Source organism: Hirundo rustica, chromosome 2, assembly GCF_015227805.2.
Source record: "Hirundo rustica isolate bHirRus1 chromosome 2, bHirRus1.pri.v3, whole genome shotgun sequence".
NCBI classification, from domain to species: Eukaryota; Metazoa; Chordata; class Aves; order Passeriformes; family Hirundinidae; genus Hirundo; species Hirundo rustica.
Window position 1 is genome coordinate 104,480,345 of NC_053451.1, and position 20,880 is coordinate 104,501,224.

The 20,880-nt window shown below is 42.8% G+C and overlaps 1 protein-coding gene and 1 long non-coding RNA gene across 9 annotated transcripts in view; one reads left to right on the forward strand and one right to left on the reverse strand.

The window, feature by feature from the left end:
• Positions 1-97: 97 nt before the first annotated feature.
• LOC120748857 (uncharacterized) lies at positions 98-4,332 on the reverse strand. The gene is made up of 4 exons (XR_005699435.2): positions 3,225-4,332; positions 2,630-2,672; positions 1,471-1,614; positions 98-330 (listed from the first exon to the last, which is right to left on the reverse strand). It is a non-coding gene; the product is annotated as an uncharacterized LOC120748857 (long non-coding RNA).
• Positions 4,333-9,664: 5,332 nt separating this feature from the next.
• CNKSR2 (connector enhancer of kinase suppressor of Ras 2) overlaps positions 9,665-20,880 on the forward strand; it is a 204,830-nt gene continuing 193,614 nt past the window's right edge. For all 8 annotated transcript variants that reach the window (XM_040055339.2, XM_040055341.2, XM_040055342.2 and 5 more), the window contains exon 1: positions 9,665-9,813. In XM_040055339.2, coding sequence (XP_039911273.1) covers positions 9,750-9,813 — 64 coding nt within the window. In that variant the 5' untranslated portion in view covers positions 9,665-9,749. The remainder of the gene's footprint in view (positions 9,814-20,880) is intronic.

The window sequence follows — 20,880 nt, forward strand, 5'->3', positions numbered from 1 at the left end:
ATGACCAGATCTGGTCAGGTGGCCATGGAGGTAGACTGAACATGATCCCAAAATGTTGATTTCACATAAGGGCTTCTGGAAAGGTTTTTAGCTGTGGAATCACCATGAGCTTTTCTATTTCTATTGGTTTTCCATTAGTCAAGACTGATAGAACAATATTTTTCATCTGGTAATGGCAGGAGACCCAGTCCATGGCTGCCATATGCTGACTTGGTTCTGAACATTGTTGACTTCCAAAGCGGACAGATGTAATCCAGTCAGCTGAGAAGTAACCTCAGCTCTGGAGAGAAGAATGTAAAATTCAGGCTGGTTCAAGAGACAGCAGCTGACCTGCAATGAGAATGAAAGTGGGCAAATAAATCATTGTGATGTCTGCAGACTCTGACCTGACCTTCATCAGTCCCAACAGACTCATTCCAGATTATTTGCAAGATGACTTATTTCTAAAAAGCCACATGGCCACATTTGCACAGTAGGAATTCACATCAGCACAATGCATTATGCAAACTGATACAAACCCTGTGCACAGATGCAGGGCAGGCCCTAAACTGGATACAGTCCCATTTTGGGTATGAAACCATACATGCTGCAGCAGTGCAAATGTTAATATGCACCTCTGCTACGTATTTGCTGCTGAAAGGCTACTTGAACAAACCTGGATATGCTAGTGCAGTGTTCTCTGTGTTCAACATCACAAAGGAGAGTTTTCTCTGGGATTCACTACTTTGAGAGACCAGAAGTCTCACAGCTATCAATGCTCTCTGGCTAAAATGCAGGAGTCCTCTCTGTCATTGCTTTCCCACTGCAATAACTTTAATAATAGTAATTAAGCTAGATGAAGTATGTGCCTTTTGCTCCTTCCCATGTTGTGCAAAAAGAGAACCAAAAATCTATATTAATTAGGTTATACGGTAGACTCATCTAATTCTCTAAAACACTCAGATTACTACAGAGAAGAGCACAATGGAAATGCCTTGGAAGATGAGATTAGATAGGTGTCATACCTGGGTGTCACTGTGATTAACAGAATTTTTTAAATTGGGGTGGTTAAAGAAGTCTGAAATGAGACCATGGTGTGCATTTTCTCTGAGCAAATATTCGAACTGCAGTCAAAAGCTCTGCCAAAGTTTTCGATCTGTCACTCCTATATCCTGTCTTCCCACTGCTTATCCTTTGACAATTGCATTAACAAAAGCTTCTGGAGATCTCAGGACTGGGGCAGCACTGTGACTTACATCAGACTGTCTGGGTAGGAGGATGGCCGACTTTCTGTTGGGACTATGAGGCTCTGAAGATAGAGGGAGTTAAGAAATGAGAGGAAATGATTTAATCTGTAGTGTGCTACTGACTATTTGTCCTCATCCTACTGCCTTTTCAAGCACAGGTATGCAGGGGTTGGCTGTGAGAAAGTAAGCTGTTGTGATACTTCCGGGTGATTCCAAACTGTTTTTGAGACAGAGCTTAGATTACCTTCCCAGGTCACCTCCAGAGCACCCCACGGTTCTCCTTTGGGAATTATGACACCTCCAGGATATCCTTGATCTTTTATTGCCAAAGTACAGGGATTGTGAGACCAGAGGGAGACTGTCCAGCCCAGGCTTCTCCTACTGGATGCTGCTTCCAAGACATAGCAGAGCAGAGCATGAACTGAGACATGGAAAACAATGCCAGAGCTTGTGGTATGAATGCAAGTTCCATCCCTAATTCCCAAGAAGAAAAATCTATCTAGATCCTGGAATGTTTCCAGGTATAAGAATGCTTGTGCTGCCAAACTGCTCAAATGTTGCCCAGCACAGCTAACACCTCCCAGACAAGTCCCAAGCTCTGTTGGGGTGTTAACATGGCCAGGAACCACTCAAAATATGCTGGCTATGTGCAGCCACTTGGTTTTGCAGGGAGAGGTTATTTAATGCTGTGGACATAAGCCGCCCTGTAGTAGCTGAGACCAATGCTAGAGAATGAGACAGGCACTATTAATGCAGCAGAGCTCAATTCATTAGCTCTAGAACAACAAGGAACAAGAAGAATAACAACAAAAAGTTTTTGTTGAGCACTTGGGCATGCTCTGGGAGGAGCTTGCTTTCTTCTCTGGTTAATTAGTGTTAATTACTTATCCTTGGCTGAATTCCTACTGAGTCACTATAGGTATTTCAAATACACCCTGTTCAATCTACCTGCCTTTTAAAAATAGTTTTTTTTTCTAAAATCTGTCCATGTTTTGGACTTCTTAGCATTGATGACATTCACATTTTCTTTTTTATTTCTTCCCAGTTTTAATACTCTGCCATATCTTCTGACTTCACTCTTTCTCACATTCTTTCTAACCTTCCCTACCCTTAATTCTACCTGTATCTACCTGTATCTACAGCTTGATCCACACTTACATATACTTTTATTTCCTCTTATGCTTCTTGGTTTTCGCAATTTCTTGTAATATTTTCTTCTGATTATTGTATTGCTTCCTGTAGTGTATTCCCTATCATTCCTTTCATAATATCACCTTTTCATCTTGACCCCTCATTCCTCTCTATACTGATAGTTTTCCTTCATTATTAAAGTTATTTAATACTAGAAAAGTTTGCAGAAATATTCCTTATCCTTCCCTTTGATAATAGCAATAGTCCTTTACCTTATCATTGCTTCTTGGCTTTTTGGGCTTTAACCAGGTCTGGCTGTAAACAGCAGTACAAAAAGAACAATAAGATGGTGATGGTATAGAAAAGTCCAAACCATAGTAATGATGTGATATATGAACACTGTGTGGTATTTATGACTAACATGCACTCTGGTAAAAATTGATCTGCAGGCATTCTCTTGATTTGACCATCAGACTCCTGAAATTCCCTTTGATTTCCATGCGCCACGATATGGATGAACCTTTAGGTCTATGTACAGTCCAAACAGACCTCCAGGAAGAATTTGGAGTCTGGAAAGGACAACTCATAGTAGAGGACCTTAGGTCATAACTTTATTTATCTGTAAACATGAAGCTGCATTCATTAAATCTCAAATAACTTCTAATCATAGCCTAATCAGGGCACATCAGGGCATATTTAATTGTAACATCAATAAGCTGCTTCACACCAGGAATATTTGAAAATATGTGTTTTTTTCCTTTTCCTGTAAAATGCATTTGAAAGCAATAAATACTTCTTGAAATTCAGGACTATTTCCATACAAATAGTTTTTAGAGAAAGTTGTTAGGTATGAGAAATAAAGCAGACCTGTCAAGTTTCCCTGGTCAGTAGGAACCAGATTATTGCTGTCCAATCAATCCACAAAAGCTGGCTGATATGAAGTCTTCTGGCACTGGAAGATTTATATTCTCTTTAATTTTTTCAGAATAAAAAATCCTGTCCAAGCAGGATGAAGCCCGCACAGCACGAACAAAGAACATGCTATATTTAAGAGGTCATGTCTGACTTTGAACATATGGTAACGATACTTGAAGTCAGAAATAAAATGTAATACTTGTAATACGGCATGTAATACTTTCTGTACTCCACCAAATTACCAGGGAGACAGATTGTGCTTTTCTGAGTATACTGACAAATGTCCCTCCTTATTATGATTTTGCCTTTTTTGTATTACCGTATCGTTATTCTTTTTCTTTTGTACTACAGTGTGCCATTTAGATGACTGCATTCTTTGGCAACATTAAATATTTTCAGGATTGCTTAGAAAAATTAGCACATATTTATTATTCTTCAGAAAATATGAATTCATCAGTAGAAGTATATACCTCAAGGGGAGCCACCCATTGCGTTTAGCCAAACCAGCTAACCATTCAAAAGGCAATAAAATATCATTTATCACCAGGATTAAACTGTGACATTTCCTTCTAATGAGATTTCCAAGCTGAATCTTGTCAGCAGCCATTTTACATTTGTGATGCTAATAATGTGGGGACCTGAGTAGGAACCTGATGTTAATAATTAATTGCTGTTTTCTTTTTATAATATTTTTCTATGTGATTTTAGCACAGAAGCACACTTCCCTTGGATTTCTTATTGTTTGGGGCAGGGCATTGGTGTGGCAGTGGTAGAGGTGGAGCCTTAGCCGAGCTGATGAACAAACAGGATCCACGAGCCCGTGCCTGAAAAACAGAAAATGAGAAGGCCCACATTGCACAACCTATGTGTATTTATTTTCACAAAGGAGGAGAAAACTGTTCTTTTGCGATAGCAGCTCACCACACAGCTCCAACTCAGTGGCCAGTGCTCCTGAAAAACCCTCTGCATCTGCAGGGACATGTCTGTTGCCCCTCTACCACTGGCTTGCACCTTCCTCATAGCATCATAGCTCTTTCTCATCTTTCCCTTTGTTGGGAAGCAGCACCAGCTGGGAGAAACCATGAGATGCAGAAAGACAAGAGCCTTCCACATTTCTAGGGATTCCTCCTCTTTTCAGTGACAGAAGGAACCAGCGACTTGACTCCATGTGGAAGGAAATGAGAAACGGATACAGTTTGGGGCAGAGAAAACACCATCAGAGGAAAGATAATTCCCACCACCATGGAAAAGGCTGGGAGAATTTCTCTGGCACGCATCAATTGAGGAGAACACGTCAGATGTTTGGGGTGGTCCCTCCTGGTAGTCAAAACCTATTAAACCTTTGCACGTCCTCCCAAACCTGGGAAAGGAGGAGGTCTCAGCAGGCAATTAATTGAGTCCACCGCTTGAGAGAGGAAGTGGGACTCAAATTTTGTGGTTTCTTTTTTTATTTCAAATGAAGAAACCTAATTAAAACGATAGGAATTTCCTGGGGAAATTCTCAGCCTTTTCATTTTTTTAAGAGCCTTTGTATTACAAAAGGTGTTTGAAGTCCTTGAATTTTTACCCTTTAGCCACCTTTAATCTAATTTATAATCTCTTAATAGCCTTAATTGAGTTCTGAATGCTTTAAATTATTAAACATCTTTGGGGGATTATGATTTCTATTTCTGATTATACAAAATAGTATCAATTGCCCAACAACATCCCCTCCCCCTCATTTATGTCAAATAAAACTACCAAGGATGTAAGGCATGTACTTTAGGGCCAGAATATTTGTATTTGAAACACTTTAAAAGACTTGTGCTTTCAAGCAGGTTGAAGATGAGTGGCAAGAAATGAGGGAACAGCAAGATCCCTAAGTCATTGGAGGCTCATTGTCTTTTTGTCACCTTTGGTGATAGGTAGAGGCTACCCATGGAGCAAGCAGTGGCCAGTTGCCAGGGGGCAGTGGGCCATGCAGACCCCCGAGGCACAGGCAAGAGAGCCACCTGCTTTTCTCACCTGGGATGGGCCTCCTTCCCACTCCCAAGCCTTCCCACCTCCCCATGCTCCACTGCCAGGGACAACGGCTCAGATATAGACCCCAGTCTAAATCAGCTTGGGTCTTCAACTGCAACTAAGCCCCTCTGCTCCCATGTCTACCCTTCTCACAGGCTCACTACCTTACTGTGCCTCTGATCATGAACCTTCCTCTTCCTCCTTTGCTTTTCCCGTGGGCCCTGGAACCAAAGCTATTTGTTATTTCTCTCCCGTAAACATCTTCCCCCCTCCTCCTTGGAAGATGCCAGCCCTGGCAGGGGCAGCAACCCTCGCCCTGCTGAGGCACCAGTGCAGGCACCACTCTGAAGGCAAAAAGGCTCTGGGGAGCAGAGGACAGACAGCAGCCCTCTCCACAAGGAGAACAACAACCTGCTTTACAGCTTCCTGCAAGCTGTGGAATAAAATACTCTCCAGAATGCAGATATGGCATCCGAAGAAGATATTTGCAGCATGAGCTGGTACCAGTGGAAAAGCTCCATTCTTATCAAATAAAGCGTCATTTGTAAACACCAGGAATTTATTTGCTATCAAAAGACAAACTTTGTTAATGAAAATAAAGTATTAGCTTTTTTCCCACTTTGCTTGCTTTTGGGATTTTTTTTGTTGTTGTTGGTTTTGGGTTTGTTTTTGGGTTTTTGTTATTTTATTTTCCTCCAACAGTTTTTATTAGACATTAGCTTTAGTTAACTGTCAATTTGCCTCCACTTGTTTTCATCTCCCACCTAAGAAACAGCTTTAATATCCAGCACCAGAAACAACATCTTTTGAGAGCTAAATTTGTCTCCCTAACTTCAGGGCAAGATTTAAAATTGTCATTTCTGAGCATATTGCATGTTTTCTAGACACCCTAGCAAAACATCCATGAAATTTCTGAGGACCCACAGTTGTACTTGTAACTCATCACTGATAGCCACTGTAAAGTCTGGCTTTGCATATATAAAACAAATGACTATTCAGTGTACTATTCTAACTAGTGTTAGAACCTGGATCTAGCTGCCACCATTGTTTAGGATGAGCAGCGATCTACTTCAGTTGTCCTATTGATTAAATATGCACAAAACATACTTTATTAGACAGACTTGAACTATTTAAGGGTATTTTTTTCAATCTGTATTGCTGTAGCCGCTATGATTGCCAGCTGAGCTCTAGGGATGTTGGGTTTTGTTGGTTTTTTTTTGATAATGTACCATGACAGAAAAGCAGTATCTTCTGTGAGCTTGCAGTGTGAGGTGCTGATCCAAGAGGTGTGTGGGCTCAGACATCTGCTGAAGATGCCCATCCATATCCATGGCTGCTCAGAGGATAGATACCAAACCATATACATAGTTTTATATTTCTGAGTTCAGACTTACAGCTCAATTTTAAACTTATTCCTGTTTTTTATATTTCTTTCAATACTGAATTTTATTGTATGCTTACTTTTACATTTACTACCTAATAAATGCTTTCCGAACAAGAACATGTACATTTAGGCATGTTTTTAAGCATAGTAATTTTTATGTATTATATGGATCAGAGTAACTCTGAAAGTTGAATTAAGACATAATTTTGTAGTTCAGTGTCTCTGCAGGAGACTGTCCCATGTGCTTTATGTAAAAGGCCTGACTCATACAAGCTTGTTAGCAAGATGAAGGCCACTAAACTGAAAGATGAAAACAGCCAAAAGACGTTGATTAAGGAATTTTGGCTGAAACACTTTAGTTTTAAAAGGTCAGCATAAAAAGTCATTCAGCTCTCCTTCTTACCCTAGAAAGAGAGAACAATAATAAAATCAGACAGCAATAAATTTAGAGCAAATTAAAAAAATACTTTTATGTAGCACATGTCCTGACTATAGAATTCATTGCTGTAATAGGTCACCAAGTTAAATACCACGGATGGATAATTTTATCATTACTCCTGAACCAAGTCCTCCCTACCACAGCCAAGCCAACAATCTGCAGTGAAACTGAAACAAGATCTAAGTAAAACAGTGGGATTTCCCCAGTATTTATGATATGATCATGCTCTGTGAGAAGAACAAGAAAGGTAATTAGATTCCATGCTAAGCACTTCATCTGTTTACTGAAGTGGAAGAGAGAACTCCCTTTTACCACCCCATAATTTCATAAAACCTACATAAAGGTGCTTTAAAAGTAATAGATACTGACCATGGGGACAGTCCTGGGTCACAGATGCTTTACTGAAAAACTTGCAGTAGCTACAAATTACACTGGCAAGCTATAGGAATCCCAGGGCATGCATAATTATGAATTATATAGGACTACATACATATTTACTGAGAACCTACTTCCCCTATCCTCACCTACAAAGAACTTTTCCGCCCAATGAGAATTACATGATGACGTTATAAATTACATGCCAGGCTTCAGTCTGATCTTGCATATTTATACTTTTAAACCTTTCAGACTACTGGTTTCTAATTAAAATTATGACATGCTCTTTCAACAACAATAGCTCAGTATATAAGGATCCTGCATACCTTTCACACCTTTCACAAAGAAAAAGTCAGCCTTAGTTTGCAAGTGAGTTTGTTGTTTCTGTGGCTTTAAGTAACACAACCTCTTTAGAAGCAACTGCCTCGTCAGTGTGCTGGCAGGAATGTGACACAGGAGACACGAGTCTAGAGCTAAATTCGAGGAAAATTACAGTGTGCAAGCCCCAGTTTGCAGTAAAAAGAAGATTCTCAACGATAAGTACGTACAACCTTTGAAGTGAAAGCCAAGTCTACCTAACCCTGGTGGGGAAACTCTTCCTGGGTCTCCAGGGAGAGGAGCTACCAACCCGAAGGGTGCTTTACTGCTCCTCATCACTACTACTACTTCAGCCTCATGTATCAAAGGGCAAAAGCTCCTGGTACTGCCCATAGAGCACAAAGCATACAATTCCTTCGCTATTACCTCTTCAGTGCTGAGGGGATCCTCTTTTTTCCTCACATACAGATATTAAATGTCAGTATCAGCAGTCGGCATTCAGTAGCCAACACTGTCAGAGGGAACATCTCGATGGTCCTTGCCTCAGCCTTGGCAGGAGAAGCAGGGTGAATGCAAATGAAGGCAAAGCCGTACATTGGCCAACTTACCAGCAGGAAAATAACCCTTAGCACTACCCTCTGCCTGGAGCTCTAGAGGGACATGCCAACTGCTCAGAGCTGAGGCTTCTAGGAAGGGTGCCAGAAAAGGGTGCCACAGCCATCCTAGGAGGAATCCTGCACTTGGGAAGGGTTCCTACCAAAAGACACTGTGCCACAGGGCCTATGGGAATTGCCTTTTTGGGGATATCTTCCAGGATGATGCATCCTGGGGAGACAGAATGAGGAGAAAATTAACAGCTCCAGCAATGATGACCCGCTGCACGGATAGTGGATTTTTACACCTGCAGCCTCCCTACGTTCGTGGTGCAACCCGCACATCAGGGAAGGCAGACGAGCACCCGCGGTGCTCTCTCCATACTGCAGCCGCCAGGGTCCTGCCCCCCTTCTGCTGGGCTGACTTCGCTCCAGTTTGCCCCACTGCCGCACCCTCGGCGTTAGGTGGGCAAACAGCAAGGTGCAGCTCCGCTCCCTCTCCTCTCCTCGCCATCCCCGGGCCGCGGGCAAACGCCGCCACCCCATCGGTGCAGCTGGCACGGCTCTCTCAGGGCGCCCGGCGACACCGTCCATCATTGCCGGTTTACTGTCTCTCTCTCTCTCAAAAAAAAAAAAAAAAAATTACTTTTCTCGCCCACGCAGCCATGCTTAATTCGGGGGAAATAAAATCCAACAAACCCAAACCCCAAGCGCCAGCTCGGTGCCGCTGGCTGCGCTCCCCCGCAGGCTCCCCCGCTGCCCGGCCCGCCGGGAGCAGGTGCTCGGCGCTGCCGCCGCCCCAGACCCCCCTCTCGCCGGCGGCGGCACCTTGCGAGTCATCCCGGCTCCCCCCCACCCGCCCCAGGCGGCCGTCGGGTGTCGCTTCCCATTTCACTTGGAGATATTTTCGGGTAGCAGGAGCCGCCTCGTCATTTCCGCCAGGAGAAAAAGACACCGGCGCGGCAGCCGCGGCCGCGGAAAGCCGCGGGAGCCGCCGGGCACCCGAGCGCGCAGAGTCGAGCCGGTGCCTCGCTCGCCGCCGCCCGGGACCGACCTCTCGGCGGGGCCGGGAGCCGCCGCCGCTGGCCGCGGGTTCGCGGGGGCGGGAGGCGTCGGAGCGTGCCGCCCCCTTCTCCCCCTTCCTCCTCCTCCTCCTCCCCCGCCCCGCCGAGCCGGCAACATGAACTGAAATCCCCAGAGAGGCACAGAGGCGGCGAGCAAGCGAGCGGAGCGGAGGCAAGCGGGGATATAGTGGCTCTCTCCTCCCGCCGGCGGGATTCCGGGCAGCGCGGTCCTTCCGCCCCGCACAGCCTCGCCCCTCGCCCGGAGAGCGGCGGCCGCCCGAGCCCCGCGCCCCCGAGCCGCCCATGGCCCTCATCATGGAACCCGTCAGCAAGTGGTCGCCGAGCCAGGTCGTCGACTGGATGAAAGGTGAGGAGCGGCGCCGGCACTGCGCGGTGCCCTTTCTCATCGGCCCCCGCCCCGCAGGTGCGGGGAGCTCCGCGGCTTCCCCCGCGCCGGGATCCCGCCTCCCGGCAGCTCCGGCTGCCCCCAGGCTTTGGCTGGGGTTGGGAAGGGAGGCGGGAGGCGTCGGGGCCGCGTCGCTGGGGCCGGGGGCCGCGCTGCCCCTGTGCCCCGGGCTCAGAGCGGGGGCGGCGGCGGCGGCTGGCGATCCCCGGCTGCCCGTAGAGCCGGGGAGAGGGCCGGGGGTGGAGGCGAGGCTGTGCCCGCGGGAGCCCGGGATGCTCTCGGGCGGCGACCGCGGTGTGCGATGGAGCCGCTCCCCGGCAGCGGAGGGACGCGGGGAGAGGGGAGAGCGTCCGGCTGCTCCGGGGGGATGCGGCGCGGAACGCCTCGGCAGTAAAAGTTCAGCCGAACGCGTGGCGCTCGCCCGTGCTGGGGGACGGGGGGACACGGCTGCGACCTCCCCCGCGAGGGGCCGGGGTGCTCCGCGGGCGGCGGGGCCGGGGGTCGGTCCGCGCCCTCGGGGATTCCGGGGCTCCCCCCCCGCTGCCGGGAAGCCGCCGTGCCGGGCGAGGGCCTCCTGCGGCAGGGCCGGGGGCTCCGCGCGTCGGGCGGTCGCCGTCCCTCTCCCCGGGGGCTGCACTTCGAGATCCGTGATTGAAGGGAGCACGAACAGGCTGGGCTCTCTGCTGAGTGCGGTTGTTCCGCTGCTCCGCTACTCCCGCTCGCTCACCTGTCCTCCTCTCGAGTAAACTCTGATGGGAATAAAATTTGGAACCTTTTGGAAACGCTTTTCTTTTATTCTGTGTGCATGCCGCTCTGACATGGCTTTAATGCTGTAATGTGAAAAGGTATTTTGTTGTGTGGTTTTTGTGTGTGTGTGTGTGTGTGGGCGGTTTTTGTATTACCTTTAAGTTAGGCTGCAGCTGTGTTTTGAATAAATCACCATCTAGTGTTATATATCTTTTTATAAAGATAGAATGACCAGACGGGTACAAGTTTTGAACAACTGCTACATTGTGGGAGTTCTTTATAACATGCTGTGTGCTACCAATGTGACAGTTTCATCATCCTTAAAATTTCAGGCATATAACATATGTTTTCAGTTATTCAATCCTGGCATTTATAGCTGGCAAGTTATAATTGTATTTAGTAGCATACATAGTTTTGCAGCTTCGGAAGCATTCTCACTCTATAGAATAATAAAAAAGAATGATGTAATATTTCATATCCTGAGAAATTAGTAAATATTAATAAAAAACTCAAAGGAGCTACAGATGATCAGTATTAAGAGCAAACCGTTTTCAACTTCAAAATGTTTTTTACAGCAATTTAGCATCCAACATTTTTACTTTAAAATAAATCAGTGTCTGAGATACCTTCCCCATAATTTAGGGAATGCATAAAAATAATGAATTCGCCAATAATGCATTTTTAACACACCTAAAAATGTAATACATCAAATACTTTTCATAATGACTGGTGAAGTGCATTGCATACTCTGCTTTTGTGTTGCACTGTTATAAAATCAGTAATTTGAAAAGAACAGGCTAAATGGTACCATTAGAAATTGTGCTGCTGGATTTGTTTGTAGTTAGAAACCTGTGACTAACACTCAGAGCTGTAAATCTTTTAGAAATAATCTTGTAAACTTTACCAAAAAAAAAAAAAAAGTCATTGCAGTCGTGCTCACTTTCTGCAATACGAAGCCTGGTTTTTAGTGTTTAACCTGTTTTTCTTGGCCTCGATGTTAGATTGTTTCTCTGGAGGACTTTCATTTTTGCAGAGTGAACGCGTATATGTTGCTTCATGCTTCCATTTCTTCATTCTGTATTGTGTGTAGCACGTGAACCTTCGCTTAGGTGGTGCAAGGAGATAAAGCACCTGCCTGTGACTAGCGCTCTTGGAGGAAAAGCACCTAGGTAGGCAGTCTGCTTTCAAAAGCTGAGCCTGGAAACGAGTATGACCAGTAGCTGGGGGCAGGTTTGCTCTTGCCTGATGGGTCACACCTTGCTGAGTTTGGGGGAAGGATGGTAGTGGATAAGGGCAGGTGGTCTTTGCTGCAACAACTTTGTTTTCCTTACTTAGAATGTGTAGTGTTGCGAACATTGCTATTGAAATCCATGTGAAAAAATGTTCTTCTGATGCTTTAAGTGCGTTGTTTCCTGCAAATTCTGTTTCTGAAACTCCCCAAAATCCCTTATTTGTGTTTAAAGAGGTGCCCAAGACAGTTTAATGGGTAAAACATGAATGTGTCTGTCGTGAGAAGTTTAGGAGGAGTGCAGTAGTGGTCTCTGCATTAGCGGCAGTCAAGTCTGGCTTGCATAAATTACATTAAACTTGAAGATGTGAGAATATTTTGCTGACTTACTGGGGGTTATTTTACAGAATTATAAATGTTGAACTTGGTTTTAGCTTCCTCCTTGAAGTGGTTGCTATGTCATATGCCTGCTCAGAGCAGCTCTGTAAAGAGAATTCTTCCAAACAGATTTCAATGTTCAAAGCAAAATCTTTCCTGAAAAAGAAAAATCCTACTGTTCACCATTGTTTACAGTTATCTGAAAGTAAGGGGAAATGAAACACTTTAGATTTTATTGCTCTGTGTTTTTGTGATAGTCTTGTTGGTATGACCAGAACATTTGCAGTAAAAGGCCTCATCTGGAATTCTTTATTTAGGCAAAAGAACCATTACCTCAGTGGTATTTTGCTCACAGTAGTGATAAAGCATCGGGCCTGAAATTATAAGATGTGAGAAATGAACATGGGGAAGTATTTCAGCTCAAAGGGATTCGATAAAAGTGGCAAGCTCTGGGCTGGATTTAGGGAACAGGTTCAAGACTGGGTATTCATGGAATAAGTGCAGTTTCTCCAGTATCTTGTTGGTTTTTAATTCCGTGACATACATTGTCTGTGGATCCCTGTAATGGCCTAATGCCAATGCTGCTGAGCTACAGAATTGTACCTGGAATTGGTTATACAAATAAGTAACTATCTAATTTTTGATTGTGAAAATGTGTACAATAAGAAGTTGTAGACCAAAGTACCTGCTAAAACTTTGAAAATGAAGGGGGGAAAGTGAGGGGAGGCTATGTCAGCATATGAGTTTTCTAAGGTTTAAAATGAAACCAGAAGAGTTAACCGTCATAGAGCTGGAAAAAGCGTAGATGGATTAGCTCATCTCTCCCACAGGATGGCATATTGTACATGGAGGATAAAATGAGTATTTAAATTTATTCAAACAATGTATTATTGTGCTTTTCATATATTTAGTACTTTTTTAGGTCCTGTATGGATCAGTGAGATTAAAGTGTGTCAGCCACCTCCTCTGCCTCCCCTCTGGAGGACACGTGTGGATTCCACTGCCGTGTCTCAGGATGTTGACACATTACATAGGCAAGCGTCGTGGAACGTCATGGCTTTCGCTCACTCAGGAGGGAAACATGCCAGATGTATTTTAGATTTCTGAGGCCTTGAGAACACTTGAAGACACTCAGTTACTTACCAAACATTAGGGTGTTTTTAACTGAGTCGTCTAATCTAACTTCTTTGGTCTGAGGTTATGGATGATTGCTGTATTTTAATTAGGGCTCGCTGCTTTTAACAAGATTTTAATTTTAATTCAGTACCAATCTCTCAATGGTAGAATCTGTTCCAAAAGGCAGTCACCTTAAAAAAATCGATACTACTTTATCTAACAAAGCTTAAATATTTATTTTTTGCTTGCTGAATGACAGCTCATGGGGCTTATATGAGGCTCATACAGCTTAAACTGTTGTATCAGTAGTTGTACTCAAGGAGCTGACATCTAAGGCATGGGCTTGCCTTTAAAGGCTTCTAATGCTAAGGATTAGGGGTTTTTTACCTCTATAAAGTCTACTCTTCCAGATTTTAGAAGGATGTAAATAGAAGGACTGGGGGGAAGGAAGCAGAAATATGAACGCACTAACAAAGTGAAAGCAGAGCGCAAAAGTTCCCCATCTGATTGAATATTGCATGGGTTTGAGAACTGTTTCTGTCTGCTCTTTGTGTGCTGAAGTTCATGTCCATTTTCAGTGGTGTGTTTGCAGAGTCATCATGGGCTGCCAGCAACTGTGCTCCACTTGGTGTAGTGGGAATTATGTGTTATTCATCAAGAAAATGCAACAGTTTGTGGGAAATGCTCTGACACAAAATACTCCAATACTTAATGATGATTTTAAAAAAAAGTATTGCCATGGGGATCCTCCTATTCCTGTTCGTGCATATGCAGAGCCCTAGGACTGCTGTGGCAGCGCCCAGGTTCTGCTGCAGTTCCTGAACCATTAGTTAGCAGCAGGGAAGCTCATCAGTGAAGTCACAAATTCTCTCTCAGTGCTGGGATCTAGCAAATCAGTTTAGGCCTTAAAAAAAGTAAGGATGAATCCTGCGTTCAGGGTCACTATCAGACTGACCTCGTTTTCGGCTGTGGCTTTCTTTCTCTGAAGACTGACATGGACTGAGTTTAGGGAGGAGCTTTTTCTGGAGTGTAGGATGGACTACAGTGCTTCAAAGGAATGTGAGCACCTATTCCATGGTAAAGAGGAGATGTGCTTCCACAAATATATGTGCCTTATTTAGGGCTTTCAGTTTTGTCCATCCTTTTTATTTTTTCTTCTAGTGGTCTATTAAGTTAAAAGTTCTTTCTTGTACCACTTCCCTTCACATTGATTTTGGCAGGGCCCTTAAAAGTTGTGACTGTTAGAAATAATATAGTTATTTCTAAAATAGTTGTCTCAGGGAAAAAAAAAAAAAGCTGGAAGAGAGTATGAAAAGCACTTGGATTCTAAAACTTTGATTCTTTGTCAAGTGTGTGTAGGTGACTGATGAGCGTCAGAATAGTCATCAACTTAATAGTCATTGCTAAGTGCCATATGTGGAATAGATCAGGCATTTTACAATTTGTCAGCATTAAAGCACTATTTTCTTTCTCCAATGCAAAGCAAACTGAAATTTTACTGTATCGGAGTGTATGTGTAGTACTTCATTAGCTTTGAAGTGATGCTATTAAATGGATTTATGACTTTTACTGTAATGCCTAGCAAGAAAAGCCGTAGAAAAATACAAAATAATGCCATAGCTGGAGTTTAATTTTGATGAACTCCTTAATTTATAGATAATTTATAGATAGTTACTCTATCTAGTAACAAGAATTTTAGTCAGAGAAGGTGGGGGACTTGTTGGAGAGGGGATTTTGTACAAAGAAAGGTAGTCAAGAGTCAAACTGCACTATTCCAAACTTCAGCTTTAAGGACCCCAACTTTAAAACTGTATTGAAAGCAGCGCTGGAAGATCTCTCTCTCTAGTTTGTTTATTTTTCCTGTGGATCTCTCACTTTTTGCTTGCCCTTCTGACATTGGGAGTTTTAGCGGTATCAGTGGTTGCCACATCAATCACACTGATGTGTTTTAGAGCGTCTTTGTGATTAGAAAACCTCTTTCTTCTGCCATTGTTTATCAGCAGAAAATGAAACTGCAATTGCAACTGGGATGTGTCAAAGCCTAGCAGCCGGGTGTTGCCATAGCAAGGCAATGTTACATAAGCAGCCACTCTGCAAATAATTCATGCAGCCAAATTTTAAGCCTAACATCAGAATTAATTTCTAAATTTATGAACTTTTTGGGTGGGAGCTTTCCTAGATGAGGTCATCTCAGTTGCTGCTGAAATTGATGTGCTTAGTTGAGAAGCTCTTTAAGCACTGCCCATTTACACCTTTATTTTGTTTGAACATACTGTTCTATTTCTGAAACATCTGTTAGTTTAAATATGGCCTCACAATATGTTTTCTCAAGTGGTTTTTTGCAACAGTTCGGTAAAGCTCTGTGTTTGGATCTTATTCACATACATTTGCATGATGAAGTGTTAAACCAAGCAATTTACAAATGCCTTTTCTGGTTAATGGGTGTCAAGAATTTTGCAAGGCAGCAATTTAGACCAGATCACTTTTCAGATGAGAGGATTGAAATATATGTACAGATGTATTTTTAGAATCTTTGCAAGTAGTTGTCTTTAAGCACTCCAACAACAATAACCCAGGCAGTTTTATCTTCTAAAGCCCAAATTCACAAATGGTCTAGTCTTTCTGTCTGATCTGCAGAAGTATAGATAACCATTCAATCTCAGTTAAGTTGTTGTAGCTTTTGATTGTACTGTATTTCCCAGAGTCAAATAGTATTATTTGTTACCATTTTCCAGAGGAATAAGGAGAAGCTGTTTCCTGAGAAATTTCTCCCTGTATAGGCTCGTATTGAAAGGTATGTAACAAGGAGAAAGAACTAATTCTTCAAGGCTTCCATTCTGTGTAACTCCTTTTTTTTTTCCCAAGAAATTACAATATCCTTATTAAATCATAACTGCACTGAGGATCACCTGTAGCAAGCACTTACCTTCATCAGGATAGCAGCTTTAGATTTTTAGATCCAAATAAAGCAAAATTGTACTTTCACACTTTCTGCTTAATTTACTTAATGAATACTTTAAACCTTCAGTTTAGAAGTTGAATAATCACCAAGACAAATGCTGAAGAATAAGAATTCCCAAATACCTTGTTAAAGAATCCCATCTGGAAACGCTGTGTTGGGAAATTCTGAAAGGCCACATTTTTTTCACTGATCTCCTCCAGCTTTTCAAATGCATTTGCTTTCTCTAAAAAGATGAAGTAAGGACATGGAGATGAGTTGTATTTTTTCAGAAGAAAAATTTTGGGAGCCCAATAGCCTCATATTATAAGAAAGCTACTGCCACATGAACCTGCTCAGAGCACTGTCAATTTCTTGTTATGAGACATGCAGTTCCTTTCAATTTAAAATAGCTGACTGTCCAAGAGCAAGCATCTGCTGCTCCTCATCATGTTCCTTTCCTGCAGTTGAAGGGCTGGAAGATACAGACCCATGGGTCTGGGGCAGCTAAGATCTGGAATGCTTAATGCACGTCCACTCATATACACATTTTTGCCCTCCCTGTGTGTGGGGTTCAGCAGATATCTGGGAGACAAAATAAATTTTTCTCTGAGGTTTTCAATGCAAGCATTTCTCTTATGCAAAAGGACTCAAGCACTGGCTATAGCAAGCCACTATACTTCTGGAGGCTTAAATATCTACCCCATTTTGTGCTACTTATCTGCCATGATAATATTATCATGAAGAAAATAGCTGTGGATGTCATCTTGTAGGATGTTTGGCATTTCCAGCTTATCCTTTCAATAGAAATTTAGGGCACTTGGTACCTCATATGAAGTGGCTAGAACAGTAATTTCAAAGTGTTTGGCCTTACATGATTAACATCTGCTACAGTACCATATGGTGGGAATTTCCAAGTAAACTGTTAATTAATATTGGAGTGCACCAGAGTAAGCCTTAATTAAGCTATATTCAGCTGAAGAGTATTATTTTAATATAGTCAGATGCAAAGTGCGGTACTTTTGTACTGATACCTTTTTTCTGTTGTGTGAAGAAGAGGGAAAAATGTTGATGAGAATTATTTGAGCCTTTAAAAACTGAAGGTTCAAGTAGCTTTTAAAATAAATGGTTTAGGACTCGCATCAGCCTCAAGCATCCATTGATTTAAGTGGAACAGCGTCTGTATTTGGTGATGCTGAGTTGTGCTTTGTGAATGCTGTGGTGACTCCTCTGCCAGGATTTTACTCCTAGGTGTGGGGTGTGGGTGGTCAGAGGGTGTCCGGCGGCGCTGCACGAGCCATTTTCACAGAGCTTCAGATACTGCTGATGGGGCCATGCCTGTGCCACTTGGTGGAATGACACCTTCCTGTGTGAGCTGGCCAAAATAGTCTGGAGGAGTGTTGGGGTGGCAGCTGAGGTTGTCCATGAGCGTGGGTAATACTGGAACCTCTCCTTGGCCTCTTATATTTGGTAGGATGAGCATACCCATGTTTAGAGCTGAGCAGCTGGTAGGCTCACCTCTAAAGGGCCCTTTCTTCCCACAGGGAAGGATTGTATGCTGTAAAGAAGTTGATAACATTACTGGTTTTGTTAAAATGTAGGATTTATTTTTAGTTTAGCCAGATCCACCAGTTGCCAGTAGCTCCAGCTATAAATGACCTGGTTTTGAATGGGTATTTTTCCTTGTTTTCTTGTCCTTCTTTCTCTCCTAACTCTGCTGATAATCTTCACATCAGTAAGAAGGTGAAGAAATCCTTCCTCTGAGTATTGAGGCCAGGTAAATATAGGTGGGATGTGCCAGTGTTGTCTGAGTAATTCACTAGATGGCATTCTTCCCTCTGAGTCAGTGCTGAAACCCTTCATGGGAATGACAAGAGAACTTAGTCATTTTAGTGAGATGCCAACCTGAAATCTTGACCAGATGTGGTTGCTGAAGGCTTGCTTCATAGTAGTGGGAGAGTTAGCAGCAGCACACTAATTCAATTCCATGTTAATAATTAAAATCTTTGTAACTGGATTCCCTTCCTCGATATCCATTACTGACATGTGCCTGCCTTCCTTTCTTTAATTGCTTTATAGTTCTGTTGGTTACTTTTGTGTAGTTGCTAGTTTGATTCACAAGGTGCAGTGCTGTTGTCTTTGTTTTGTTTCAGATGTTTCTGTTTGAAGAACTATTGGTAGAGGGATCTGTTGAACACAAAGTAGAAGTTGCTCTCTAAAAAAAAACAGCTTAGGTTGTGTACACTCAACAGTTGTGAACCTGCACTTGTCCTGCTTTGTGTACACCTTTTAAACACCAAACAAGCAACAATTTCCTTCCTGCTTAGTTTGAGTGAAGTGCGACTGGCAGCTTTTTTGTGAGATATCCAAAGAGTACCTTCTTGAGTGTTCAGCACTGGCTGACTTCTGGCTGTCTTGTTTATTGTTGCTTTATCATCATGGATAGAAACATGTGCCCTTTGTCACCATTTCTCTTCAGAGATGAAGAATGGCTCTTTTTGGGACTTTATTTTATTAGAGCTAATATGAAAAGACTTTATTATGGGACTTTATGAAATATGGAAAGAACCGAACCAAATGTGTTAGTGTGTTTTTATTTTGGTAGTCCACTTTTACTTGTTTCCAAAATTTCCTGTAAATGTAGGATGACAAAATGGTCCTTACTGCTTTTCAAGTGATGTCAATTATTTCAAATGTTGCAGTCTTCAAATATTCTCAAATAAAAGTATATGCTAGTTTAACCTAGAATGTGGAGGCATCATATTTCTTAAATTTCTTTTAATGTATTTTGATATTGTGTTGAGTATTGTGCCCCACAAGTCCTCTTGAAAATACCAGCGGTCTGTAATTTCCCTGTTGGATACTTGACTTCAAAAGCAGATGTAGTTTTTGTTGCTTCAGCTATTATTTCATTGTATGTTTTAAACTGTCTGGATCTTAGCTGTTTAATACAGTCTGGGGTCAAAAGCCTATTTCTGGAGTCCTGATAATTTTGTCCAAGAGCATAGTGTAGTGTGAACGATTTGTCATGCTCTGCATGTGGACTTGACTGAGGTTCAGCCTGAAATTGTGTTCACAGAACATAAAAAAATTCCATTTAAGTGTCAATCTGAACATTTGAAGGACCTAGGACAGATTATCATTAGAAAAATAAGAGAGGTCTATGACAGGACTGCTCAAGAGCAAGTAAACTAATTTTTGAAAGTAAGTGGATAGTTCATAGTCTTCACAGGACCGTTTTAATTACGGTGCTTTAGGAAACTTCATCACTGAGAGACCATTTGAATACCTAATGAGTTATGTTGAAGCTACTGCTTGCAACTATAGAAAGTATAATGTTGTATATGTAATCATGAAGCTTCTGTGTTTCCTATGATTACCGTATTTTCTTGTTGGTTTGATAGGATTTTTTTGGATGCGTTTTATGTTGTTGTGGGTTTTTTTTCATAAATTTGATTTGGTATTCCTGATAACTACCTTGGCTTGAATAAGACAGCTGAAGAGTAGTGGCAATGTAGAAGTGATAGCCATATCACAGAATTACTTGAGTTGGAAGGGGCCTCTGGAGATAATCCTGTCCAACCACCCTGCCAAGGCAGGGTCACCTGGAGCAGGTGACATGGGAATGTGTCCAGATGGGTTTTGGATGTCTCCAGAGCGGGAGTTTACACAACGTCCTTGGGCAGCCTGTTCCAGTGCTCTGCCACTGTCAATGTAAAGAAGTTTTTCTTCATGTTAAGGTGGAACTTCCTGAGTCTTAGTTTATGGGCATTGCTTCTTGTCCCCTTGCTGGGCACCATTGAAAACAGTCTGGCACCATTTTCTTGGCCACCATCTCCCTTATGGAAATGTCAGTATTTGAAAATGGTCTTGACAGTTTACCCGGTGCAAGGTCTTGGGAAAATCCAAAACAAGACAAAAATCACTTTTCTGTGAAAATCCCATTTACTGGGTAGTATTTACTAGATGAACAAAAGATTAAATCTGTTGCAGAAGTCTAAAGGTAGTTTCTTTTCAGTTACTAAATTCTACAAAGTTAGTTTACAAGGAGCTCACCGATATTTTGGTTGATCTGTCTTGGTCGGTAAACCCCTTTTCTGTTATTTATTTGGGCATCTAGTTTCTCTCTTGCATCTTTTCTGTTGTTGCTGCGCTCACTGTTAGCTTTGCTGCACTATCTGCGAACTGGAGGTAGCTCATGCTAATGAGCTATGAGTGAGTAAACCTGAGCAGACTGGGCAATTAATGCCTGCCTCTGGTGGCTGCCTGTTTACCAGACTGTCGGGTTTCATGGGTGTTCCTGCCACCCTTGCCTTCCAAACTGGGGTGCAGTGATGTGCTGTAGGTGGCTACTTGGGCATCTGTGGCTGCTGTGACCGTCGGACAGAGGCTTGAGTCTGCAGAATAGTATGTCCTGAATGTTTTTCACCTCTGCAGATCTGAGCAAACTCCTCTTTAGAGGAATGAGTGCTCTGTGTAATAGAATGATTGAAAATAGAACTTCAATATGTGACAGGTCCCTTTAAGACCCTGCAAAGTAACTAAAGTTTGTTTTCTAGTTCAGGAGAAGGTAAAGCTGAATACAAACTTTTGCTACCCAGTCTGTTATTAAAAAAAAAAA